Source organism: Bolinopsis microptera, chromosome 1, assembly GCF_026151205.1.
Source record: "Bolinopsis microptera isolate Bmic1 chromosome 1, MBARI_Bmic_1.0, whole genome shotgun sequence".
Taxonomy (NCBI): domain Eukaryota; kingdom Metazoa; phylum Ctenophora; class Tentaculata; order Lobata; family Bolinopsidae; genus Bolinopsis; species Bolinopsis microptera.
The window spans coordinates 21,429,202-21,455,615 of NC_087072.1; the positions used below are offsets into that span (position 1 = coordinate 21,429,202).

The 26,414-nt window shown below is 40.4% G+C and overlaps 6 protein-coding genes across 8 annotated transcripts in view; 2 read left to right on the forward strand and 4 right to left on the reverse strand.

Moving 5' to 3' along the window:
• The first annotated feature begins 637 nt into the window (after nt 1-637).
• LOC134824413 (TAR DNA-binding protein 43-like) overlaps nt 638-26,414 on the forward strand; it is an 83,270-nt gene continuing 57,493 nt past the window's right edge. The window contains exon 1 of one of the 3 annotated variants that reach the window (XM_063836326.1): nt 638-661. The gene's annotated coding sequence lies outside the window, so the exon portion shown is untranslated. Of the gene's footprint in view, nt 662-14,352; nt 14,376-26,104; nt 26,116-26,414 lie in introns of those variants that run through there. The other 2 variants (XM_063836333.1, XM_063836341.1) reach the window with 2 other exon arrangements.
• Nucleotides 2,663-5,098, reverse strand: LOC134824905 (uncharacterized). The gene is made up of 4 exons (XM_063836949.1): nt 5,051-5,098; nt 4,609-4,800; nt 4,035-4,511; nt 2,663-3,919 (listed from the first exon to the last, which is right to left on the reverse strand). Exons 1-4 carry the CDS (start codon nt 5,096-5,098, stop codon nt 2,663-2,665), a joined length of 1,974 nt encoding a protein of 657 aa, XP_063693019.1.
• LOC134823160 (uncharacterized) lies at nt 5,882-7,304 on the forward strand. The gene is made up of 2 exons (XM_063834512.1): nt 5,882-6,048; nt 6,187-7,304. The coding sequence occupies exons 1-2, from the start codon at nt 5,974-5,976 to the stop codon at nt 7,180-7,182; spliced, it is 1,071 nt and encodes a 356-aa protein (XP_063690582.1). The 5' UTR covers nt 5,882-5,973; the 3' UTR covers nt 7,183-7,304.
• On the reverse strand, nt 9,935-13,995 carry LOC134824439 (pre-mRNA-splicing factor SPF27-like). Its single transcript, XM_063836348.1, has 8 exons — nt 13,747-13,995; nt 13,405-13,570; nt 13,015-13,214; nt 11,414-12,824; nt 11,080-11,244; nt 10,854-10,945; nt 10,542-10,675; nt 9,935-10,347 (listed from the first exon to the last, which is right to left on the reverse strand). Exons 1-4 carry the CDS (start codon nt 13,906-13,908, stop codon nt 12,606-12,608), a joined length of 747 nt encoding a protein of 248 aa, XP_063692418.1. The 5' UTR covers nt 13,909-13,995; the 3' UTR covers nt 9,935-10,347; nt 10,542-10,675; nt 10,854-10,945; nt 11,080-11,244; nt 11,414-12,605.
• On the reverse strand, nt 14,104-17,321 carry LOC134824404 (phosphatidylinositol 3-kinase regulatory subunit alpha-like). The gene is made up of 6 exons (XM_063836309.1): nt 17,262-17,321; nt 16,889-17,118; nt 16,555-16,710; nt 15,948-16,363; nt 15,654-15,808; nt 14,104-15,154 (listed from the first exon to the last, which is right to left on the reverse strand). The coding sequence occupies exons 1-6, from the start codon at nt 17,286-17,288 to the stop codon at nt 14,981-14,983; spliced, it is 1,158 nt and encodes a 385-aa protein (XP_063692379.1). The 5' UTR covers nt 17,289-17,321; the 3' UTR covers nt 14,104-14,980.
• Nucleotides 17,454-19,837, reverse strand: LOC134824498 (transcription initiation factor TFIID subunit 11-like). The gene is made up of 3 exons (XM_063836407.1): nt 19,277-19,837; nt 18,842-18,986; nt 17,454-17,906 (listed from the first exon to the last, which is right to left on the reverse strand). The coding sequence occupies exons 1-3, from the start codon at nt 19,403-19,405 to the stop codon at nt 17,731-17,733; spliced, it is 450 nt and encodes a 149-aa protein (XP_063692477.1). The 5' UTR covers nt 19,406-19,837; the 3' UTR covers nt 17,454-17,730.

A 26,414-nucleotide genomic window follows, 5' to 3' on the forward strand; every position in this document is an offset into this window, starting at 1 on the left:
ACTGGTAACCAGACCAATTACACAACTCTGTTAAAGTCACCAGCCAACTGTGTGTCAGGGATCTGATCACGTGATACGGTTTATAAACCAACACAGGGAAGCAATTGAACGTGGCCGTCTCAACCATGTTCAGCGCTCTACTTTAGCTACGATTTTATGAAATTTTCTAATTTAACTACTTACTGCACTGGCCGGTTAGCGATCAGTAAGATAATGTAAAGAACCAGATGGTTATGATAGAGTACTAAGATTTAAGATTGGTTACTACATCTCATCAGAAATTTGTACGATCGTTTAACTATGTAACGAAATGAACTGGTCGGAGACATATAAATATTAGGTGGAGATCAGCTGATAACATCTCAAATAAGTATTATCACTAAATGATGGGGTAACATCATAATTACTCACCAATGAGCATGCAGGACTTCCTGCTCCTATGCGAGGTGGGGCAAATTATCTTAACCTGGTGTAATGAGTCACGAGCCCACTTTTATTTCAAAATCTGCCCTTAATTTTACTAAATATGTTGTGTAATCATGTAATATGTTTACTTAGTAAGTTGTGTAATTTGCAATTTTACCTTCCTCTCTAAAGCGAACAGTTCTAAACTATGTATTCTGGGTAATACTTTCAACACTACTATATAACAAATAATTTGAGATCATGAATACGATGTAGTTACATTGAAACGTCGAGTAATCTCCTTTCCCTAATAAGAGCATTTTTACTTGTCGCAACAACCGGGATAAAGATAATTTTACCCAGAATACATTACAACAATGCGACTCATAAATAATACTCCAATCCGGATTTTACAGTTCTAAACTATGTTAAATTATTAGATGAAGTGCCGACAAAGTAATACAGATATAAGTTTTACCATCGATATGACAAGCATGAAAGATTGGTTTGCCAAGCTGAACTGATAATTGCTTTATCAGATTGTCTGGCGATCGCAGCTTGATCCCACCTTAAAATTCGATCCCTTGGGATCCCTTGGGATCCCTTGGGATCAGTAAAAATGTGCGTAAATTCCAGACAGCTGTCAGTTCTCGTCGATATGTCTATGCTAGTCAATAGCTTGATTAGCACTCTATACTAGGCACTCTATACTAGGACTTCATGATCTACTTTATAGTTTTAACTTCTGTCCTCGTAAAAACAAAAATACCAGTTTTAGAGAGCATACCAGGACATTTTGAGATTACATTTGAGTACGTGCGTGATAACATTTAATCTAATATTTTGTTATAAATGTCTATTTCGATACATGACCTGTACTTCGGGCTTTAGAATGAATGAGAGTGAGCGTAGTGGCGGTGAATATGGTGGTTTAATTCATGTTAAAACTTTACGAGAGAAGTCTGCTTGCATCCAGCGAAATAGACATCATATATACGCAACAGTCGCGAGTGAGGTCAACTAATGCAGGACACTTTCCAGCCCAATTACGATCATACTAACTTTACCATTATATCTATCTCAATTCTTATGGTTTCTTGGTTTACAGGAGAACAATCAAACAAGCAGTGAATCCCACCACTAATGAAAATGTATCATTAATTTAACGTGAAAATTAGAGCTACTGGCACAGTTAATGTCTGACAATGAAAAGACGCAGCAAAGACAAAGCAAAATGCAATTTGTAATATTATGGAGACAGCATTTGAATAAAAACCACTTCGGCTCGACCTCAAAATCTCATAATCGAGATTTCACAGTTCAATTATCCACAATATGACAGAGTAACAAAGAGGACAGTGAGAATGGGATTGTACTAGGAGAGTAGAGAGAGGTAGGGTAGAGAGTAAGATTACTGGACGTGTATTGAAGGCAGATAGTTTCCGTGTACTCTATAAAAAGCTGACAACAATATAAGAGCAGCTGATCCCGAGCATGCACATCCTCAGAGTACATTAGTAGAGGTTTGCAGTTATACTACTAGTAATGCTCACAATGTCATTACATTCACTGTACATTTGAGATGCGATAATATGCTAAACATTTGACATATGCAGCAGGGACCTGGTTGTTACAGATCCAAGCGATACAGTAACCCTTTGTCGGTCAAACATCATCAATTTGCTGACTATTGCGTCATTCAATGGTGCAGACTAATGGTGCGAACTATATGAATGTGTTATTATGTGTACAAATGAATAAATTCAAGCTCACTCACGATTCGAGCTTTGGTGGAGCACTTAAATCTCTGACAAAATCGGATGGTTAATTCCAAAATGGCTAATTTAGCAGTTATCTGTAATAAAATCCCTAGATCAGACTGTATTTGTACATCCCAGTGAATTTATGACAGCCTCAGATACATGCTTCAACAGGTGCATGGAATATAGTAGCAGTTACTGAATATCAGGGACAAACTCGGTCAGTTTGAGCAGCGAGAAGATCAGACAAAATACTAGAGTTCAGTGAAGTGTGACATTAGGGCGAGGAGAGAGGGGGCAGCAGTGTGTTACAGAACTCACAATCAGACCTTGGACAATCAGCTGATTGCAATATCTCACCCTGCCATTATGCTATAAGTGTGAAATAGTGGAACATGTGGACTATGACGTGTTACAGGTATAAATAATAGAGGGGTGCTCCCTCACTCGGAGGTGCTCCCTCACTCGGAGGTGCTCCTTCACTTGGAGGTGCTCCTTCACTTGGGGTGCTCCCTCACTTGGAGGTGCTCCTTCACTCGGAGGTGCTCCCTCACTCGGAGGTGCTCCCTCACTCGGAGGTGCTCCCTCACTCGGAGGTGCTCCTTCACTCGGAGGTGCTCCCTCACTCGGAGGTGCTCCCTCACTCGGAGGTGCTCCTTCACTCGGACTAGGTGCTCCCTCACTCGGAGGTGCTCCTTCACTGGGAAGTGCTCCTTCACTCGGAGGTGCTCCTTCACTCGGAGGTGCTCCCTCACTCGGAGGTGCTCCCTCACTCGGAGGTGCTCCCTCACTCGGAGGTGCTCCTTCACTCGGAGGTGCTCCCTCACTCGGAGGTGCTCCCTCACTCGGAGGTGCTCCCTCACTCGGAGGTGCTCCCTCACTCGGAGGTGCTCCCTCACTCGGAGGTGCTCCTTCACTCGGAGGTGCTCCCTCACTCGGAGGTGCTCCCTCACTTGGACGTATTCCCTCACTCGGACGTGCTCCCTCACTTGGAGGTGCTCGTTCACTCGGAGGTGCTCCCTCACTCGAAGGTGCTCCTCCACTCGGAAGTGCTCCCTCACTCGAAGGTGCTCCTTCACTCGGAAGTGCTCCTTCACTCGGAAGTGCTCCTTCACTCGGAGGTGCTCCTTCACTTGGAGGTACTCCCTCACTCGGAAGTGCTCCTTCACTCGGAGGTGCTCCCTCACTCGGAGGTGCTCCCTCACTCGGAGGTGCACCTTCACTCGAAGGTGCTCCTTCACTCGGAAGTGCTCCTTCACTCGGAAGTGCTCCTTCACTCGGAAGTGCTCCTTCACTTGGAGGTACTCCCTCACTTGGAAGTGCTCATTCACTGGGAGGTGCTCCCTCACTCGGAGGTGCTCCTTCACTGGGAAGTGCTCCTTCACTCGGAGGTGCTCCTTCACTCGGAGGTGCTCCCTCACTTGGAGGTGCTCCCTCACTCGGAGGTGCTCCTTCACTGGGAGGTGCTCCCTCACTCGGAGGTGCTCCCTCACTTGGAGGTGCTCCTTCACTCGGAGGTGCTCCCTCACTCGAAGGTGCTCCTTCACTCGGAAGTGCTCCTTCACTCGGAGGTGCTTCTTCACTCGGAGTTGCTCCCTCACTTGGAGGTGCCCCCTCACTTGGAGGTGCTCCCTCACTTGGAGGTGCTCCCTCACTTGGAGGTGCTCCCTCACTCGGAGGTGCTCCTTCACTCGGAGTTGCTCCCTTACTCGGAGTTGCTCCCTCACTCGGAGTTGCTCCCTCACTCGGAGTTGCTCCCTCACTTGGAGGTGCTCATTCACTTGGAGGTGCTCCTTCACTCGGAGGTGCTCCTTCACTCGTAGGTGCTCCCTCACTTGAAGGTGCCCCTCACTTGGAGGTGTCCCTCACTTGGAGGTGCTCCTTCAATCGGAGTTGCCTCCTCACTCGGAGTTGCTCCCTCACTTGGATTTGTTCCCTCACTGGGAGGTGCTCCTTCACTTGGAGGTGCTCCTTCACTGGGAGGTGCTCCCTCACTCGGAGGTGCTCCCTCACTTGGAGGTGCTCGTTCACTCGGAGGTGCTCCCTCACTCGAAGGTGCTCCTTCACTCGGAAGTGTTCCTTCACTCGGAGGTGCTTCTTCACTCGGAGTTGCTCCCTCACTTGGAGGTGCCCCCTCACTTGGAGGTGCTCCCTCACTTGGAGGTGCTCCCTCACTTGGAGGTGCTCCCTCACTCGGAGGTGCTCCTTCACTCGGAGTTGCTCCCTTACTCGGAGTTGCTCCCTCACTCGGAGTTGCTCCCTCACTCGGAGTTGCTCCCTCACTTGGAGGTGCTCCTTCACTTGGAGGTGCTCCTTCACTCGGAGGTGCTCCTTCACTCGTAGGTGCTCCCTCACTTGAAGGTGCCCCTCACTTGGAGGTGTCCCTCACTTGGAGGTGCTCCTTCAATCGGAGTTGCCTCCTCACTCGGAGTTGCTCCCTCACTTGGATATGTTCCCTCACTGGGAGGTGCTTCTTCACTTGGAGGTGCTCCTTCACTGGGAGGTGCTCCTTCACTCGGAGTTGCTTCTTCACTCGTAGGTGCTCCCTCACTTGGAGGTGTCCCTCACTTGGAGGTGCTCCTTCACTGGTAGGTGCTCCCTCACTCGGAGGTGCTCCCTCACTTGAAGGTGCTCCCTTACATCATTAAAAACCACAAAAGCTGCTCACCTGATCTTGCTTGTTAAAGAACCGTGACCACTCAGTAGCCACGTTAATGACAGTGGCATTCATCTATCATTAAGCTTCATTGACCCTGAAATATCGCGGTAAATTGGGGTTTGCGTTAAAACGGGGCGCGGTAAATCGGGGTTTTACTGTACTTAGGATGGGGCTGCTGTTTTGTGTTTAATGTTTATATTTATGATTAATATAGGGCAACACGTACTCCATTGAGCAACATCACATCGGGAAGCTTAATCCACATATACCTCATAGCGGGTACACGTACTATAATTAGCGGGTACACGTACTATAATTATATTTCGCGTTCGACACGTTATAACTGCGACTGGCTTAAGGGATATTCACAAAGATAAAAGCAAAAAGTTGCCATGTTTGAAATTGGTTACACCTACGTAGATTATCCTAATTACTTTCCAGAGATATACAAAGACATAGTTCAACCTTCAGACTAGATGATGACTTTTATTGGCTGAAAGTTCCTCCTGCTCCTCATTTCAGACGAACAGATGCTGCATTTATGATTTGTGGGTCGAAAATTTGGAATAAACTACCCTATTTAGAAATAGTGATAATTATCAACTGTAATATGTTTTTAAAATGCCATAAAGACATTTTATTTCCACCTAACGGCTAGTGGTGATATTCCTGATATTTGAAGTGCATAATCTTGAATGTTTCCATACTAAGTCTCGTTAGAATGATGTACATATTCGTTGGGTATATTTTAATAAAAAAGTTGTGTAATAAATTTTAGAATTTATTAAGTATTTATATTCCAATTTGCTAATGTAACATTGCTCATACCCTCATGGGGTTTGAATTGTTATAAATATAATATTTTGCAACCTAACTTAATGCCGAACAGTACAGAACAAAGCAGATGGAAAAACAGAGTCGGTGAGTCGCCTGGTTATATAAATATTTGAAGAGGCTCGTACTCTCGTATACATTGCCTTATTAATATTATATTCATAATATAAGTGTAACAATGATCTGTTAATCCTTAGTCAACCAAGTCTAGTTGGGTCACGAGTCTACCAACACCCTAAGCTGGATTAAGCTCATTTCTATTGTTCCTTATTTTCATAACGATCGTCAGCAAATTGTTTCCGAGAGAGTTTGAAGATGTTCCGTCAGATAATCCTCCTACTCGTTGTAGCTGGAAGCGCTACCGCACTGTCTGATCTTGCTCAAAGCCAGGTTTTTGTAATTCATTCATCAAAATCATTGCCCCCCCCCCCCACATCGTTTGAACCGAATCGTAAGACATTAATCGAAGCTATTCTTTGAACTTTTGAATTTAACAGATCCATGCACTAAAAGTTACAAACTTCTCAGATTAAGGGATTGCAAAAGCTTTTAAAAGGAGAACAAACAGCGATTGCAACATGCACAATCGTTTTTTTCAAAGAGCTGGTTGACTACAACGTAGCAGACGAGCACTGCAAGAACTTCGAAATAGGTACCGGGCGAGCTGAAAAAGGAAATCTGGTGACAGTGAACAACGATGAGAAGAACCAAGAACTTCAAGTCCTTCTAGATTTGGCGTACCCGGTAGCAGATCCTGAAGTAGACAAGTGGGGCTCCACTCGGTGGGTCTGGGCTGGTCTCAGGAAAACCAAGAACACCAAGGACACAAAGGTGAAGCGTGGGGACTACACTCCTTTGGAATGGGAGTGGGCTGATGGCACCAATCCCACAGAATTTCAACAATGGCTGAACTTTGGGGAGAAGAAGGCTCAACCTGATCAGGACAATATGAAGAAAGGAAGCAAGATAAAGGGGTTGTCAGGGGGTGCCAATACTTGTAATGAAGACCCCAGGTGTTTCCAGAACCAGATGAGGATCAACCACGAGGGAAAGTGGGACGACACATTCAAGTTCAGGAAACATCCCTACGCCTGCGACTACCGAGGAAAATACATCCTCTCCAGCGAACCATCGACTTGGAAAGATGCCGAAAGTGCTTGTGAGGCAGCAGGATTACATCTTGCTATGGTCAGAAACCCGGCGGAGGTTGAAGAGATAAAGACTGCAATGGTGTACTTCCTCGGAGACGCTGATGATTCCTGGGGAACCTGGGATGCCAACAACTGGATCTGGTTGGGCGGAAATGACGTGAAAGAAGAGGGAGTGTGGAGGTGGCAAAATGGGGACCTAGCTGATACCTGGGACATGCCCTGGAGGAAAAAAGCGGGCAAGGATAACGCTAAATATCTGTCAGATGGAGGCCAAAACGCTATGGCTATATCCAGATGGGGAGAATTCGACGACTCTTTCCAGGATCAGATGGAGAGGAAGCGACCATTCGCTTGCCAATGCCCAGACTCCTGAACACTGAAGATTCGGATTTCGGACTAGTATCGTTTTCATTTTTTTATACTTTTTGAAGAGAAAACCGGAAATTTAAATAAAAATTATGGAAAAAATAATTAGAGTTATGTTTAGTAGTACTATAAATGTCTGTTTCTTTTTTTTCAAACTTGAAGAGCTTAATAACGAAAGACGGGCGTGTAACTGTAACTGCACTGAGCTTTGTCTCAATGAACTGTGTCACCAGTGGCGTAACGAAAGGCCTCGCTGTGCGGGGGGGGGGGGGGGAGCCATCTTGGGGGGGGGGGGGGCAAATCGTCGTTTGAATGCGGGACAATTTTGAAAAACTTAACCGAGGTACTGCGCGTTTTGATCTAGAAACACAATTTTTTAGAGATTTTACCGGCGTATCCTCTAAAATCACCTAATTTGTTCAATTTTAGGAAGGGCGCCAAAAGAGGAGGGGGCGCCAACAGGGGGGCGCTTGGGGGGGGGGGGGGGGGGGGGGGGCAACAGGCAACGTTACGCCAGTGTGTGACCACATCAAAATACTGTAAAGCAACAATTGCAGTTCCTATAGCTTCAAAGCTTGCGGTGGCCAACAAACGGGCTCTTACTAATACATGACCGAACTAGATTTCACACCATAACTGGGAAAGCAACAAACGGGGGAGGAATGTTCTCTAGGATGTCTAGAATCTGGCTTACCTTATGTTTAAAAGATACCGGCCATATCGTAGAGAAGTCATAAGAGAATGTGTAAATAGTTCCAATTCCAATTCAGCAAGTCGCGATCATCATTCATCACAACTGAAAACTATTTTGTATTTCGTTAGTAGTATTTAAAAAAAAGTTATAGTTCTAGGAAATAAATTAGGTATTACATTATTTATAAATACTTTATAAATGTTCGGAGACAAAGAAATCATACTGTGTCCCTTGTGTGCACAACTGCAATAAAGAGTAACAATCAACCACATAACAAGGAGCTTAGGAGTGTACCCCTAAGTGAACCGGAGGAATGCTCAGCACAATTACAACTTTATATCAGGCCATCGTCCAGTCCTTTTGCCAGTATACCCAATTCGGTGCATTATTTGTAATAAGAATTATAAGGAATAAATTCAATTTCAAATTTTAGGGCCGAACTCGGTTGTTACATTTGTGTCTATAATACAGGATACTGGTTCTATACAACATGACATTAGTTACAGTTGCAATGTTTCTTCGGGTAAATTGAGAAAGAAGTTCAAGGGTTTGTTGAGTCGTGAACTTACCAAGAAGTTGTGCTATTCTGCATGGAAATCTCACTTCCTCTCCAGTTCACCCATATCTCTGCGATAAAAGGCTGAACTTTTTGACGTCGCGATACCACTACCAGATACTTAATTTTTGCGATAACTGTGTGGCCGCTGCGTGGTGGGCTGCAAAGTGGCTATCAGCCGCTGCGTGGTGGGCTGCAAACTCAGCAAAGTGGCTATCAGCCGCTGCGTGGTGGGCTGCAAAGTGGCTATCAGCCGCCGCGTGGTGGGCTGCAAAGTGGCTATCAGCCGCCGCGTGGTGGGCTACAAAGTGGCTATCAGCCGCTGCGTGGTGGGCTGCAAAGTGGCTATCAGCCGCTGCGTGGTGGGCTGCAAAGTGGCTATCAGCCGCCGCGTGGTGGGCTGCAAAGTGGCTATCAGCCGCTACGTGGTGGGCTGCAAAGTGGCTATCAGCCGCTGCGTGGTGGGCTGCAAAGTGGCTATCAGCCGCTGCGTGGTGGGCTGCAAAGTGGCTATCAGCCACTGCGTGGTGGGCTGCAAAGTGGCTATCAGCCGCTGCGTGGTGGGCTGCAAACTCAGCAAAGTGGCTATCAGCCGCTGCGTGGTGGGCTGCAAAGTGGCTATCAGCCGCTGCGTGGTGGGCTGCAAAGTGGCTATCAGCCGCTGCGTGGTGGGCTGCAAAGTGGCTATCAGCCGCCGCGTGGTGGGCTGCAAAGTGGCTATCAGCCGCCGCGTGGTGGGCTGCAAAGTGGCTATCAGCCGCTACGTGGTGGGCTGCAAAGTGGCTATCAGCCGCTGCGTGGTGGGCTGCAAAGTGGCTATCAGCCGCTGCGTGGTGGGCTGCAAAGTGGCTATCAGCCGCTGCGTGGTGGGCTGCAAACTCAGCAAAGTGGCTATCAGCCGCTGCGTGGTGGGCTGCAAACTCAGCAAAGTGGCTATCAGCCGCTGCGTGGTGGGCTGCAAAGTGGCTATCAGCCGCTACGTGGTGGGCTGCAAAGTGGCTATCAGCCGCTACGTGGTGGGCTGCAAAGTGGCTATCAGCCGCTACGTGGTGGGCTGCAAAGTGGCTATCAGCCGCTACGTGGTGGGCTGCAAAGTGGCCGTGCACTTGTGCATGGTAGGCCCACAGCAAGGGGCAAAGGTTGAACTACAACTACTATTGGGTAGCCAACTAGTAACTACTATAATACTAACTAGTTGGCTACCCTAAACTGCTTTAGAATTGCACACCAGAAACACCGGTATTCTTTCTTTCAATTTCTATTTTAAAGCATTCACTTTCATTGCTCATATAAATAAAATGAGTAAACATTTGCAAAAGTAAAACTCTTTACTGTTCGTTAAAGTTTATTTGAATTTGTAATTACAATCAAAAATTTGAAATCAATGTTAATCAAAATACAATAATTATAAGTCTCTTTTACAAAAAATTAATGCTGAAATTATTTAAATCATTCACAATTCAGCGAACAAAATCAAAAAACTTGTTGTTTAACGTTTGCATTTGAAAAGTTGAAATGAAAAGGTCGCGTGTGTGCCTGACGTATTGTAATAATAAATCAAATAGCTAATCATCAAGTATCTTTAAATAAAAATCTTGATAAAATCTTTATTTTTGTAGTAAATTATAGCACCAGAAATAAAACTCCCACACATCAACCAAGTACCTGGAGGGGGGTTCATTTCTGGAAACTAAGGTTCAATCGTAATTAACTCTTTATCTTTGTAAATCCAGTACAACATGAAAATAAGCTTTGTGTTCTTTGGTACGAGACGGGGATGTTTGACAAAGGTAACAGCCTTAAAACCTATGAACATGAGAGAGCGGACAAGGGATACACGTTCCGGAGCAGACCGCTCAATACAGGCTACTAGTTGCTGGGCTGACTGGGTCCCTTCACAGTGCTCCAACATCTCTTGGAAACTGGGAGGAGTTAGTCATTACTTTAAGTAGTGGTAAATAGTGCTAAATAGTGGTAATGTGCAATGGTCTTTAAAACAAAGTATAACTCAATACCTTATACCAGTCTAATAACTTAGTGGTAGTATCTTACTGATACCACCGAACAACTAGAACATGGTCAATACAGTTGAACAGAAAACACTAGTGGTACGTACCATTCCTTTGTGGTTTTATCAGTAATATGCGTCATGGGCATGTAGAGTACGTGGTTAAACCGGAGGGTCTGTATCCGACCCAAACCTCCGTAGTAGTCTAACAACGTGTACTCTACAAACTCTCCGGGGAAATCCTGCGGGAACGTGTTTTCTGTTTAATATTGTTAAGAGGCACATTCAGAATATGATTATGTTTGAATCTTGATCGTTGAGGGTTGAACAGAGTTCAGGGTAATGTGTTACAAAGTGACAATCTTGATAAATTGTTCAGTTATTTAATCGAACGGCGAGGAAATAGAAAGTAATAAAAACCTGCTGTATTGAAGAGAGCAGAGGGTTAACTCCTTCACCTCCAATAACCTTTATGTTCAGTTGCACGGAATGGGGCACATTGCAAGTCTCTTCTAAAGTACGTAAAATCTTTTAAAGCCAGACCTACTCCTCTCTTGATCTTCCGTAATTTACGAAAAGGCAGTGATTATTATTAATGCACAAAGTAAAAGATTATCAGAAAACGCAAAAATTAAATTAAAAGTACCTTTCTGAGCTGGAGTTGGCTTGTCGTACTCCCCAACTCTAGCTGGAGCTGGAGTATCCCCCACGTAGCTAACTAAAACATACTCTGAATGTGAAGCTAACTTATCGGCCGAGGCCGATGGGACCATGTCCGGCCTTCGCGAGTTTACAAGGGTGTGTGTACTGCCTGAAAATTAAGAAGTTAAATGAGAGATCCTGTTGCCTGTTGAAAAATAGGACTGTTAACATTGTCTGAAACGCTATTAGTTGTTGCTAGCATGTGTCCCAATATAAAATTTAAAAGGCTATAAAAATTTCAAACTGGAAGGAAGTTTCACTTGAGCTATAAAACTAACATATCTGAATTTGTTGGTTGGTTGGTTGAGAGCGGTTGTAAGAGTAGAGTAGAGGTGTGGTGTCGGCGTCTCCTTGATATTTGTGTTGTTCTGAACTATACGTTCTGAACACGACTAATGTTTAAGCTATCGGGAAGAAGAGACGGTTAAAATTACATCAATCTATGATTTATTGTCCCGCAGGGGCCGGGGAGAAAATGTAAGATAATTTCAAGATAATTAAAAATGGGGATATGCTAGGCTGTTCGTTAGTCGTTACGCCTGTTCGAATTCACTTGATGATTGAAAAGCAGTCATGACACAAATTATATTTGGAAATCTTGTCAAATAAAACTTTAAAATAAATTGTGGTGGTGCACAAAGGCTTACGTGTTAAACGATCGGAAATATGAGCAGTATTCAAAGATAATTGAATCTGAGATACCAACAGGTCCAGGGTGATTCGGGGAATCCTATCAATTGGAAGAATGCCAAATTTCCCTCATGCGTACTTGATAAAAATCGTTCGATACCGATATTACTGGTTTAATTTGATATTCACGAACCAGAAAATCGAGATTCGAGTCAATACAAGAGTGAGGGATAAAAGGAAATTTCTAGAATAAAGTTTGAGCAATGAAAGGTATTGAAATTTGAGACCCGTTCAAATGGTCATGGTTATCATCTACGAAATAAATAACAAGATAGCCTGAACACACGGCTAATAGGTCGGCTTCTTTATCTTGAAATGTGAGCTCCTTTTAAGGGCATTATATTTCAGCTTTTTTTAAGCCAAAAGTTTTCCTACGGATTACGTCATATTTTCGGACCAAACCTTAGAGACACATTAGAAAAAAACTTTTAGTCTTAACTATTAAAAATGCAGCCAAAATAATAGTAAAAGCTTCAAAAACGCATACCATCGTTCGTTATACAATAAGACTAAACTTAACATCAACCCCACGAAAGATGGTAACAATCTCCAATAAAACGAACAATGACCAGCTATAATTTAGAATGTAGACTCTCTCCAAGAGGCAGCAGATGTTATATGACGTCACATTATACCGGTATTAAGGATGATAATTGTAAAAAGGATAATAAACACTGGACAAATAAATGTCCACTAGATTCCTGATCCAATATAATCTGAATAAGTGGCTCTTTCCACTAAAACGGGCTTATTTTCAAGAATATCTTTCAACCAAAACTGTCATGAAGCGTCAGCGGGAATTTCGGTCTCCTCAGAAACTTTCTGTTTTTTGAGACCCTCCACTTTTTCAGTCTCCAAATTATCAACTTCTGTCTCTAGCTCGGCACACGCCCGTTCTACTGCGTAGTTCTTCCCGACAAGTTCCAACCATTCCCCTTCTAGTTTGTGAAGCATGTTGCCCGCTTCTGTGTGTTCTCTCTTTCGGGCCCAGTTCGTATCCTGGGATGGTAAGGATCGGGTTTAATTGATTTAGTTTCAAGTGCTAAACTATTGATAAAAACAGTGTTGAGTTTGGGGCCTTAAATCTCGATAGTCGAAAATTATGAATAGAAAAGCACATCTAATAACTAAGTTAAATGATTAATAATAATACGAATTTGAAAAATTCTAAATTCTACATTCAACGAACCTGTATGTTTTGTTTGAGAGCATGAAGTTTGGCCTGCTGAGACTCAGACAGGTTCTGAAGTTGTTGCAGATACAAAGTCCACGAGTTACACCCGTAGTCCTTGAGGAGCTCCAAGTTGGCAAGCCTCACGTCCTGATGCTCCAGCTGAGCCCGGGAGTTGCTTACTGCTGACAACCACGCTGATACGTCGTGTTTCTGTCCTGGGGGTCAGGTTTGTGTGACTGATGGACAAATGTTGGATAGGATTGTTGGTACAAATTCGTTAGAAATCTTCACAGAAAACCTCCCAAACAGTACACAAAATAATAACGAAGCAAATAAAAAAGCAGACGATATAATCAATATTGCACGAGATACAGTAGGTAATATTAGAAGCACTGTATCACAAACCAGGGGGAGGCTGGGGAAGCTCGCACCTCTTCATAGACAACATTTCATTGGGCTGTCTGGCGTCCAGTCTCTCGAACATGGTCCTCATAGTCGGGGTCTCCCACTTCTCGTGCAGGTTCCCGGGCATGTGCTCCAGGTAGTTCTTAGTGCTGTGGTAACGCTTCACCTAATATAGCTGGTTAGATTATAGTTTTCATGATTGTTTCCATCTTCCAGTTTTAATATAAAGAACAATACCGTGTAAGGACAAGTCTGTACTCCTGAAGACAGAGTCACAATTAAGTTAACTAAAACTTAAATACTCCAAACTCCATAGAAAACAGATCGCTATTAGAAACGAACCTCCTCCTCGATGAGTCTGGCAGCAGATTCCCTGACTTTCTCATCCTCATAACCCTCGTCTGTGTACGGTAACGCATCTATCAGAACCTGGCTCTCTGCCACACTTTGTTCTCGGGTAAGCTTTGCTGCCATCCTATCAGGAGACAGTGAGGGTGAGTTCATTAAGATTTAAGATATAGGTTTTATTTATTATCAAACAATTATAACTTCAAATGTAACTACACAGACCTCCAATCTTTGAAACTTTCTTGTTGCTCCAAAGCTCCAATGCAAGATGATTATTAATAAGTAACAGTTTTTAGATATAATTTTACTTTATATGGAGAATAGTTAAATGCTTTGAATAATACACACATCAAATTGAATAATAAGTAAACATGAGTAATAACAAAAATATACAAATCACTGACGCTTTCACATTCACAAACGATTATTTTTCTTGAATGTACATTCTTAATTCTTATCACTTAAACTGATAACATACATGATTGTTTAGGCTTAGATATAAAACATACGTAAAGTTTAAAATTTGAGGCGTTTCTCGAACTATCTACGCATAATATAAAACATACTTTAAAATGTGACATATTTAAACTAATTACAGCACTACAAATCTATTACATTTATTGAGGACATCACAGAAGAAATTGATTTAATGTAGTCCGAGGAGTCCTAATCCTCCTCGCGTCCTGAGATAGCGTTTCCTATAAAAGAAAAATGTATGTACAAATCCCCGCAAAGTGCGTTACAAAACAGTTAATATTAATAATTCTTTAATGATTAACTTTAGTTAACCATAATAAATTGTAATTAATAATAGTTCATCAAACATAATGGATATCTGATTTAAAAAGTTTAAAATCTCGAAACTCGGAAAACTAAAGTCATAACTGAAACAAAAAACTGAGCGGTAGTTCCTTACGGTGATACATCACAAAACTAATATAACGTCCAAGAAAAATTGTTTATCTGGTCATCTGTGAAATGCAGGTTATGTAAATTGTAAAAGAAACTAAATTATCTACTTACAGAAATATGACTAAGTTAAAATAATGACAATTTAAATTCAAAGGTACCTATCAATAATGTCAAAACCCAAAAGACAGATTTTAAACCCCAAAGAAGCATAACATCTAAAATTAACCCACAATAAAGAAATAAAGAAATGATGCACCATCTCTCACCAACAGTACACCTAAATTTATATGACACTTAATGTGAACAACAGTAAATACTAATAGTAAACAGGGTACTTGAGACTAGTTGTGTACTCCCTGTCTTGCAGGCCTAAGGAGTTATCTTGGAAGAACTGGATAAGCTGATCCACTGAGTAGAACTGTTTGGTGGTTTTAAGCCAGCACAAGTGTCTGTCCTCGTTCTCGTGGATGCGGATGTGGCGCACTTTTCTCTGCGGATTAATTAAATGTCAGAATTAGAGGAGCATTCGTAAACTACATACCTTCAAAACTGCCGACCAACATTTCCAGTATTTTACAATTTCGACTTGTTGAGATTAAGAGAATGTATTGATAAATTAAAGTTTAATTTTAGGCATCATGTAGCCTCCAGGCTCGACAAACCCCGACAAACCCCGACACACCCCGTTTGTCGGGGTTTGTCGAGGGGTTTTGCCTCGGGCGCACCGGCTACATGAGGCCTTCTTGTGTAGTGTTTTTCCACGTAAAGCTTGATGACTCCGTCTCAGCTTTTTGTTGGGAGACTCAAAAAAAAAAAAAAAAAAAAAAAGCCTCCAGGCTCGACAAACCCCGACACACCCGACAAACCCTGACAAACCCCGACAAACCCTGGCAAACCCCGACAAACCCCGACGTGTCGAGATATGTTGTATCATGTCGGGCCCACCGGCTACATGATGCCTAATTTTCGAACAAACAGAGCTGACTTACCTTGTTGACAACAGAAAGAACGTAGTTTCTGTTGTTGTTCAGTCTGACCAAGAAGGTACCGTTCTCCTTTCCTTTAAGGAGCTTGTCACCATCCACACTGTTCATCTCACCAACAAACCACATCTCCTTTATTCCATTTATCAGGATCTTTGGGCCTGGTAGAAACAAAACATTAGTCAACACATCCTGCATATTCAAGACTCAATTACCATCAAGTACAGAGCTTCAAAAGTCACAGTCTAGAAGATGTAAATCATTTGCAGATAAAGCAAGCTAAAAAATCAGTCTTCCTACCTAAATTCTGGGTGAAGGGAGCAATACCATTTGAAATAGTATCGGTATCTATACCCTCTATCGGAAGTAACCTCTCATACCAATCCATCTTCCGGTACAACTTAGTTTTCTTCTTATCCATATCATCCTTCAACAATACCAGCTCCCTAACTTTAGCCTGGATCTTGGTCACCTGGTCACTGCAAATCTCTAGCTTCTTCTCTGCCTCGGTTAACCTAGACTTCATCGTCTCAAAATTATTGTTAATAAATCCGATATATTCGCTGCTAAAGTGTTTGCAAGCCATGGGTTGGATTGCCAGCTGTTCCTTCAGCATTTCAACTACCATGTGCTGTGCAGTTGCCTGGTAGGAGAAACGTTGGGCTTCTTCCTGTGCTACAGCTAGATCTTGTAGACACTTTTCCTCTTTCGTCATTCTGGGACAGGGTGAAGGTCTGTGAGGGCTCGAAAAACGGAACTCAAAGAGAACATACAGATTTTTGGATTTTATATAAAATCGATTGAACGGGATGAATAACAGGTTCTAAAGTGATCTTTACTGCATTATGATACATAAATACTACATACATATCTTATCTCATAATATGTAGAAATATAATATAATTACCTTATCTCAGACTCCATGTAAAAGTTAACGTAAATGGCCCAAGTTTCATCTTCCTTCAGTATGTCATCGAAAGCACTGTCATCGTCAAGATCTTTAGCGAGGGGATTTGTAAGCCTGACATTGAGGGCCTTGTTGTGTTGTGCTAGAGACACATTGCTGGGAGAGGAGGAGGATTAGATAATAGTTAGTGGTGAGATCAAACCAAGTCTAGCAGGGAAAAAAATCTATCAATTAATTCCAATAGAGAAATTTCCTGTCATTGAATTTATCCCTAACCAGTAACAAACAAAACACGAACAATAGTTAAGTGATAATAAAAACACCCCCAAAATACCTGAAGTGTTGTATGACTTCCACCACACTTTTAAAGCGCATATTATCCAAAGACAACCCCACCGTCCCATCCCGGACCAAGATCCGGACCAACTTGACCACGCCCTTGTAGACCACATGTATAGTCTGGTCCGGTGGGTTGGAGCTCTGTCGGACTAGGTAGGTACCATCCAGACAGTGCTCTAGCGCTCTGTTTGTGTCATCCTTATCCTCCTTCCCCCAGTACCATACCTGGTGTTGTGCGGGTTAGTAGGCTGATCTACTAGCAGGTCAAGTCAGGTGAAGCCTAGTTTGGAGTTTTAAACGTAAGAATGTTGAAATGCATCGAAAGCATGATATGAGGTAGAGGATATGGAAATTTTTCTTTTCGTAACCTGTTTGTCAAGATTTTGAAGGCACATTCATCTGTATTTGTCAAGTCATTCTATCCTACTGCAGAAGAAGAATGGTTAATCAAAGATTTAAAGATGAAACCAGGTCGCATTAAAAATTGCGTTTAGAAAAGAACTCCACAATACGTACCTTCGGGACAATCTAACAAAATGTAAATAAAAGTACTACTAATTACTACTAAAGTTTCATGAAAATTCGATTTTCTCGAATGATTGATTCCATACATAAATATTTAATTCGTATAAACTGAAAATTTATTACAATACAGTTCGTCGTCACTCGTCATTGTCATCATCGTGAACATATATTTGAGCATCTCTTTTAATTTGTATCAGCATAATAATTCCACCACACTAGATAGACTGATAACATCTGAATCTTGTTGCTGGCAACTTGTCCGCTTACAGCTCTGCTGTGACTTACAATAACTCTAATTTCATTACATCCACCTCACAGCCTCTTCAACTTATTCTTCCTGTGATGACTGATTCCTAACTGTCCCTGGTTTCTGAGACGTCTCACCGCGTCCCGGATGTGTTTGGGGTGTATTGGTCCACTTTCTTTGAGACTTTCTTGTACATCCAGTGACTCCTCGACTATCTGACCAACTAGAACTTTAGCAATACCTGATGAAATAGAGGTATGTTATAATTGGTGTCAATCGACAAAAAACAAATCAACTTAATAACACCAGAATGTGTGTGTGTCTGTGTGTCTGTGTGTGTGTCTGTGTGTAATTTCCAAACAGTTATATCAAAAAAACGGTAATAGTTACGGGACTGGTTTTTTCGGTATAGTGCCGACAAAACTCTGATGAAGCCCATAGGAAATTTTTTTTAAATCGGCCGGTGGTAAGTGGTTTAATTGATGGTTTTGTACCACAAATGTTACATAAAATTGCTTGAGCAGAACGGCAAGAGTTACGGGGCTTGCTCTCTCTCTCTCATTACTGTGTAATATGTTATAGCTGCATTTAAGTAGCGTCATAATGGGATTAGCCCGGAAGATTCGCTGTAATGTTATACCTTAAGCTTATTAGGGGAGGGGGGACTGTTAGTGTTTGGGGTCTGTTTGGACTGCAGAGAGAGAGAGAGAGAGAGAGAGAGAGTTCATACGACAATGTTATGCGTGTTTTCAAATATAATATGCGGGTGTGGTGCGGAGTTAACAAGGGTTAATTTCTATAACGATTTAAATAAAAATAGAAAGCGGTTCAAGACGGGAGTGATGAGGTGTAAAACTCGGTGTTCAGACCTTATGATCATGGAGTGTGGTGCCTCATGGCTAATAATGACTTAATTATCCACAAGAAATAACTGATTATGAGATTATTGTTTAAGAAACTATTGGGTCACCTAATGCGGGTTTTGACTCAGCGGGTAATTACTCCTACCCTTTTTAACTGCGGCAGTGAAATCCCGGCCGTAGGCCGGGTTACACTAGTAAGATCATAAATTGGTTAGCTGTTAGCTAGTCATTTTCAAAACTCACATACCACGTCTCCTTTTTTAATTGTGACTAGATCAAAAGTGTAATCGACAGACATCTGTAGTTCTCTAACCTGATAAAGCAATACAGCAGTTACTAGAGGGCATAACCCCCGTCATTCCATGTACAGTCTTCCTCATCATAGACTGGGGAAACTTGGATCTTCTGAACGCTTCATATCTGTCAAGTTGTTCCTCGCTCAGCGCCGAAACTAGGATCTGGGAATTTTATGATCGAGAGCAAATACAGAAAACAAATCACTAATTCATCTGGTCGGTTATTTTTATTTGAAAATAGAGTCCCTACTCCCTAGTAAAAATAGAGTCCCTACTCCCTTGTGAAAATAGAGTCCCTACTCCCTAGTGAAAATAGAGTCCCTACTCCCTAGTGAAAATAGAGTCCCTACTCCCTAGTGAAAATAGAGTCTTTAGTAAATCAGTTGAGTACTTGGGCATTCTAGCTGTTAAAAAAGCTGCAAAGAAAAGTTTGACTTTTGTTTTCAAATAACCTGAAGTTTTGCTTTATCTTCTGTATCAGGTTCAGGAGCAGGTATTTCTTTAGTACCACTAGCACTGGTGCTTGCTTCAGGCTCATTCGATGCTAACTCCGCTTTTAACCTGTCCTTCACACTGGACATGTTCACTATATTGGGTGATTTATTTAGCTGTGTCTATGTTCATAATTTAGTTATCAAACTTAATAGAAACAACCACAGACTGGAGCAAAAGTTGAGATTGTCATTCGTCAAAATAACAACTTTTATAATTGGAGACGCACTAAAACAAAGTTTATCTACAACAAAAGGCTGACATGACAGTAACGATTAAAACTTAGCATAATCAGCTCAGTAATTACGAGAAGACAACAAGAGATCTTGTGCTAGAATCCGACAAAAATCAACTAAGGTAAAACAAAAACGGAAATCTTCAAATTCAGATCGGTTTAATACATCTTCAATTTATCTCCACTCTGCCACTTTGGTATCAAGTTCAACAAATTGCTTTCTTGTTGAACACAACATCTCCAGTGTTATAACGAGTGCAGGGACAGCAGCGCTTCAATCTACAACCTGAAGGCATTTTACTGTTACTATAATTAGGGTAGAGCTAATATCATAATTCAAATTATTGAACAAGATGTGAAATGTGAATGGTATGCTTTTATGGATACAACGTTAGCATTTTGTATTGTTTTAAGCTATTAGATACCACATTAGTTTTTTGTCTGAACTGACGTCTGACAGTTTACCTACTCTCACATTACGGACTTTAGTTTTGAATAAAAATATCTTTAAAAAGGGTTAAGAATTATAATTAGATGTTACAATTTATAAACAATGTAAAATGTAAAAATATCATATCAAAATAGGTAAAAACTCTCAGTCTGGTTGAAATAATTTAAAATTAAAATCGTTAGGTAGGAGTATTACAGTTACCCTTGCCTCAGTTAATATGAGGTTTAGATTATATTGCATGTAAAATTTAAATAATTGATAACGGAATAAAAGATAATTTTTCAAACCACGTGAGAAAGAAAAAAACTAAGTAATAACAGCAGAAACCTATAATGATTGTGTCTATAAAACAAATTAAAATAACAACTAGCTTAAATAAGCTTACCATAAACAATGCATAATAGCAGCTAGTTTATCTATTGCAACATTTAAAGATAATTACGACTACTCTATTCGGAACGATTAAAACAGTTTAAACTGAAAAACAACCATAGATCATAGCCCTCGATACGAACCCAATAATGTTACTAGAAAAGTAGACCCCTATAATGTTACTAGAAAAATAGACCCCTATAATGTTACTAGAAAAGTAGAAATTATTTTTTTGAATAGTCAAAGTAGGGGCATGTAGGGGATTGTAAATCTAAAAATTGTTATTTATGTGGCCCAATGTAAGCTTTGTAATTTAATAAAGGAAGAAGGTTATAAGATAGTTGTAGAAGACACTTATTTCGGGCAAATAATGCAAAACTTTTATAGACGTGTCAATGGACACAGAGCTTGTTTTAAAGTAGAGGATCGTAATAAATCAGCTCTTTCGATTCATGCTTATGAACATCACAGTGACAGTTTTACTATTGACAACTATAAATTTGCCATTTTGAAAGAATGTAACCCCAGGGGATTAAATAGGGAGGAATTTAGGTATATTGAGAAGTTTAAGTATAGAACTAATTGCTTGGGTTTAAATAGGTGCAAAGTTAAAAGATACGATTTTTAGTTTTTAATTCACTTTTTGAAGTTTTATTCTTTTTGTAGTTCATTTCCATTTACCACGTGTATTTTATTTAGGTCATTTGATTCTCGATTTTTTGAGGCATTTTAGATCTTCGTTTGTTTAGTACTAATTAAACTAACTAACTTAATTCCATTGTAGTTAATGATGTAATCCTACGAAGTAGGTATACACTACAATTGCGTGTTTCACTGTCTAGCCCACCAACCATAATCAAAGTAGGGGCACGTATTCGTACATTTGTCCAAATACCAATTGGTCTTAACAAAATTACCATTGAAACACCTTAATTTAGGACAGTTATTTGTTAGACTTTCATTTAAACCGGGTGCAATGCGGAGGTGATAACGACACAGCCAACCACTTACCCCGTACATAACAATGAGGTTTCTCAGTTGAGGACAAATAACATCAATATTTCCGATATAATCATCAATAGGAACGAATGTTGCACAGGATGAATCGGTAAACCTTAGGTTCTGCAAAGTTGTGGACTTAACTGATAAAAAGTGACCTTCCCAGTTATTGTTAGCATCTGGAGCCCACCAGTCTCTGCTTTGCAAATGAAAATCAATGAGACGAAGAGATGTGATTGAAGACTTTGCGAGCAAACTTGCGATCATTCTTGATAAAGAAACAGATTTTTGTTCTTCCAAATGCAACATTAAACCGTATGACGTGGAACGCCTTAGTGTCACATCTTTTAGATGATTGGCATTTTTGGCAAGTGTTTCCATAGCTGTCAAAGAATCTTGGCTTTTGTAAAGGATGAGGTCTATAGACTGAATATAAACGGCATTCCTAAATATTGAAATCGTAATCTCTGAAAACCAAGGGCATATTTTAGTAATTGGTAGTTCTGTTTTATTATCGTGGTAACCGTCGCTGTGCAGCACCACATCTTTTCATTCTGCTATGTTCATGAGTTTAACTGCTTCAACACTCTTAGCCCTCTTGACGGGTGACTTTCCCATTAAATTGACATATATTGATAAAACATATCGATTTTTAGGGTCACCAGCTGTCTGAGAATCTTCCGGCAAGTTGATCTGATCATATACGAAGTATTCATCAACAAACCTTTTGTAGTCTTCGCTAACTTGGGACAAAGATTTAATGTCAAATGTAGATACATATCTGCAAATGAGAAGCTTTATCTCAAGAGGTAGCCCAAGAAAGTTAAAGTTATATCCGGGAACTGTTTTTCTTACAAGACGGCGGGAAGGGGACCTTGTCCATACTTTCCTAACATCCAAGTTCGTAGGAGAGCTAGCCTGATCAAACATTTTACAAGCTAGGGTCAATTAAAAGTGTTAGTTCTTAAGAGAAGTACGAAACTATCAGTAGACATACGGGATGAATCGTAAGAAGTAATCTGTAATACTTACAAATCAAAATAATCTTAGGTTCTGAAAATCACAGCTTGTCCTCTTCACCATACCAATAACTGTAATCTCAGTACATTTTCTTCTTACTGAACATCTCCACTGATTTAAACAGCATCAGTTCAATCTACAACCTGAAGACATTTCACTGTTACTCTAATGAGGGTAGAGCTTTCATAATTCAAATTATTGTACAAGATGTGAATGATATGCTTTATCGATTAAACAGATACAACGTTAGCATTTTGTGCTGCTTTGAGCGATACCAGAGTAATATTTGTTATACCCCACTGACAGTTTACCTACACTCACATTTTAAGTGTGGATCTGAAACTAAAGCAACGAGAAAAATTTCAGAATTGCGGACTTGAGTTTTGAATAAAAGAAATATCTTTAAAAATGGTTAAGAATTATAATTGGATGTTAAAATTTATAAACCATGTAAAATGTAAAAATGTCAAACTAAGTAAAAACTCTCAGTCTGGTTGAAATAATTTAAAATTAAAATCGTTAGGTAGGAGTATTACAGTTACCCTTGCCTCAGTTAATATGAGGTTTAGATTATATTGCATGTAAAATTTAAATAATTGATAACGGAATAAAAGATAATTTTTCAAACCGCGTGAAAAACAAACTAAGTAATATAACAGAAGAAACCTATAATGATTATGTGTCTAGAAAACAAATTAAAATAACAACTAGCTTAAATAAGCTTACCATAAACAATGCATAATAGCTGCTAGTTTATCTATTGCAACATTTAAAGATAATTACGACTACTCTATTCGGAACGATTAACAGTTTAAACTAAAAAACCACCATAGATCATAGCCCTCGATACGAACCCTATAATGTTACTAGAAAAGTAGACACCTATAATGTTACTAGAAAAGTAGACACCTATAATGTTACTAGAAAAGTAGAAATGAGTGAAAGTAGGGGCACGCCCTCGTACATTTGTCCGAATCCCAATTGGTCTTAACAAAATTACCATTGAAACCTCTTAATTTAGGACAGTTATTTGTTAGACTATCATCTAAACCGGGGGCAATTTGGAGGTGATAACGACACAGCCTCTCCATTCCGAACATAACAATGAAGTTTCTCAGTTGAGGACAGATAAGATCAATATTTCCGATATAACCACTAGCAGGAGCAATTGCCTCCCAGGATGAAGTGATAAACATTAGGCTCTGCAAAGTTGTGGAATTAACTGATAAAAAGTGACCTTCCCAGAATATGTTATTGTTAGCATCTGGAGCCCACCAGTCTCTGCTTTGCGAATGAAAATCAATGAGACCTAGAGATGTGATCGAAGACTTTGCTAGCAAACTTGCGATCATTCTTGATAAAGAAACAGATTTTTGTTCTTCCAAATGCACCATTGAAACGTATGACGTGGAACGCCTTAATGTCACATCTTTTAGATGATTGGCATTTTTGGCAAGTGTTTCCATAGCTGTAAAAGAATCTTGGCTTTTGTAAAGGATGAGGTCTATAAACTGAATATAAACGGCATTCCTAAATATTGAAATCATAATCTCTGAAAACCAAGGGCATATTTTAGTAATTGATAGTTGTGATTTATTATCGTGGTAACCGTCGCTGTGCAGCACCACATCTTTTAAATCTGCTATGTTCATGAGTTTAACTGCTTCAACACTCTTAGCCCTATTGACGGGTGACTTTCCCATTAAATTGACATTTATTGATAAAACACATTTATTTTGAGGGTCACCAGCTGTCTGAGAATCTTCCGGCAAGTTGATCTGATCATATAGGAGGTATTCATCAACAAACCTTTTGTAGTCTTCGCTAACTTGGGACAAAGTTTCAATGTCAAATGTAGATACATATCTGCAAATGACAAGCTTTATCTCAAGAGGTAGCCCAAGAAAGTTAAAGTTATATCCGGGAACTGTTTTTCTAACAAGACGGCAGGAAGGGGACCTTGTCCATACTTTCCTAACATCCGAGCTCGTAGGAGAGCTAGCCTGATCAAACATTTTACAAGCTAGGGTCAATTAAAAGTGTTAGTTCTTAAGAGAAGTACGAAACTATCAGTGGACATACGGGATGAATCGTAAGAAGTTATCTGTAATACTTACAAATCAAAATAATCTTAAGTTCTGAAAATCACAGCTTGTCCTCTTCACACTACCAATAACTTTAATCTCAGTACATTGTCTTCTTACTGAACAAAATAATTCCACTGGTTTAAACAGCATCAGTGCACTCTACAACCTGAAGACATTTCACTGTTACTATAATGAGGGTAGAGCTTCCATAATTCAAATTATTGTACAAGATGTGAATGGTTTGCTTCATCAATTTGACGGATACATACATCACTGGCATTTATGGCTGCTTTAACTCTAAGCGATAATAGTGTATTTACACCCAACTGACATATTTCTACGTTCATAGTTCCAGTTTGACAGTTTGTATCCGAAACTTCAGTTGTATGCAGAATTTCAGCACTATGACTCCAATTCAAATAAAACGAACGGTAATTTATTTTTTGTAAAATATAAAGTAAAATTTATGATTTGACAATTGACATTAACACTTGTACTAGTCATCCATAAATATTAAGAAAAAAATCATAAAGTTTTTAAAATTCATATCAAAACTCATAGCCCGGTTAAACAGTCTAAATTAAAAATATTTGTCTTTGACTGCCCTCGCCGCAGAATAAAAGAACAAAACTGAAAGCTATTTTTTGAGAAAACCACTATTTGTATATATAATATATGACATTAAACAAACTAAATAATATACATAAAGTAAGTAAGTGTCTAAGTATATCACAATATAATGAAATGATTCGGTGTCGATAAAGTAGTGTTTAAAACAATTAAAACTTAGGACTAGTCCTTCAACCCGGGCCGTGACCACTAAAGTATTAACTACGCCGGCGTGGATAGGGGCAGGACCAAGCGCACTCATCCCAATACCATCTATACTTCACATAGGTACCATTGAAATACCTGCATTTAGGACTGTGCTTTGCTAAACTATCACACACTCCGGGGGCCACCTGACGGAGGTGATAAAGACATGGTCTCTCTTTCTGTCCGTAGATAATGAAGAAGTTTGTCAGTTGAGGGCAAATAAGATCAATATTTCCGATATAATCAGGAGCACTTGCCTTCCGCGATGAAGTTGTAAACTTTAAGTTCTGCAGGGTTTTGGACTCAACTGATAGCAAGTGACCTTTGAAGTGAGGAATATTATTATTAGCATCAGGAGCCCACCAATCTCTGCTAGTGATTTGCAAATGAAATCAATGAGATGCAGTGATGTGATAGCCGACTTTGCGACCAAACTTGCGATCATTCTTGATAAAGAAAATGATTTTTGTTCTTGCAAATGTGCCTCTGAAACGTATGACGTGGAACGTCTTAATGTCACATCTTTCAGATGATTGGCATTAGTGACAAGTGTTTCCATAGCTGTCAAAGAATCTTGGCATTTAAAAAGGGTGAGATCTATGGAATGAATATAGGAAGCATTCCTGATTATTGCAAAAGAAATCTCCGAAAACCGTTGGCATATTTGGGTCATTGATTGTTGTGTTTGGCGTTTATTATCATTATAACCGTCGCTGTGCAACACGACATCTTTTAGCTCTGTTATGTTCATCAGTTTAACTGCCTCAACACCCCATGCTCTTTTCACAGGCGACTGTTTCACAAAATCTACATTTATTGATAAAACATATCGATTTTTAGGGTCACCAGCCGTCTGAGAACGTTCAAGCAAGTTTATCTGATCATATAGAAAGTATTCATCAACGAATCTTCTGTAATTCGTACTAACTTGGGACAGAGATTTTATGTCAGGGCTGGACAAATATCTGCAAATGACCAACCTTATCTCAATAGGCAGCCCTAAAAAGTTTAAGTTATTACGTCCGTGTCCATGACCAAACAGGAGACGTATCAAGATCCTAGCTCGATGTAGACCCCACCGGATCATCCATTCTACAAACTAGGGTAATTAAGAAAAG